We start from the raw sequence: 603 nt of genomic DNA on the forward strand, positions 1-603 counted from the left end.
TCCTGTGTAATATGATGGACTCGGACTAGACCTGCGGGGTCTAAGTCCTGTGTAATATTATGACTCCTGGACTTTATCAAATATCAGTTCATTCATACTGAAGGTGTCTCCTCACCCGGCGTAGGAGCGGCCGTTGCAGCGGGAGACGAGAAACCCCCGAAGGACGGCGCGGTGCTGGTCCCGTTGGTCAGGGTCCCGAGGCCCTTGAAGCCGCCCCCGTTGCCAAAACCAGAAAACGCCGTTGGAGCCGAGGCTCCGCCCGCTGCCGAGGTCAGAGAGAAGCCCTTAAAACCTTTAAAGGACCCGCTGCCCTCGCTCTGGAACGAGACCACATTCAGAGGGTTACACCTGCGGGGAATACGGACTCCCGAAATATTATTCAGATATCCATTTGACAACAAAAATAGACTTTGGGAAAGTTTTTTTTTTTAAAAAGGCGAGAAATACTCCAATGAAAAGGAGACAACAAAACAAATTGCCAAACTCCAGAAAAGGAGACAAGAAAAAGAAAGATAAATTGCCAAAAACTCCAATAAAATGAGACAAAAAACACGCCCAAATTCCCCAAAAGAAAATCAAATAACGGAGACAAAACAACCCAAA

General features: G+C 47.4%; 1 protein-coding gene and 1 long non-coding RNA gene across 2 annotated transcripts in view; one reads left to right on the plus strand and one right to left on the minus strand.

The window, feature by feature from the left end:
• LOC116686843 (uncharacterized) overlaps positions 1 to 603 on the plus strand; it is a 21,179-nt gene that overhangs the window by 8,412 nt on the left and 12,164 nt on the right. The gene's annotated exons all lie outside the window — the stretch shown is intronic.
• The window catches only part of nup50 (nucleoporin 50), a gene marked incomplete in the record, with an annotated part of 25,905 nt that overhangs the window by 7,808 nt on the left and 17,494 nt on the right, over positions 1 to 603 (minus strand). Inside the window, 1 exon segment of the mRNA XM_032511881.1 lies at positions 116 to 317. Within this exon segment, the coding sequence (XP_032367772.1) occupies positions 116 to 317 (202 nt within the window).

The sequence above is a fragment of the Etheostoma spectabile genome, unplaced genomic scaffold, assembly GCF_008692095.1.
Source record: "Etheostoma spectabile isolate EspeVRDwgs_2016 unplaced genomic scaffold, UIUC_Espe_1.0 scaffold502, whole genome shotgun sequence".
Taxonomy (NCBI): Eukaryota; Metazoa; Chordata; class Actinopteri; order Perciformes; family Percidae; genus Etheostoma; species Etheostoma spectabile.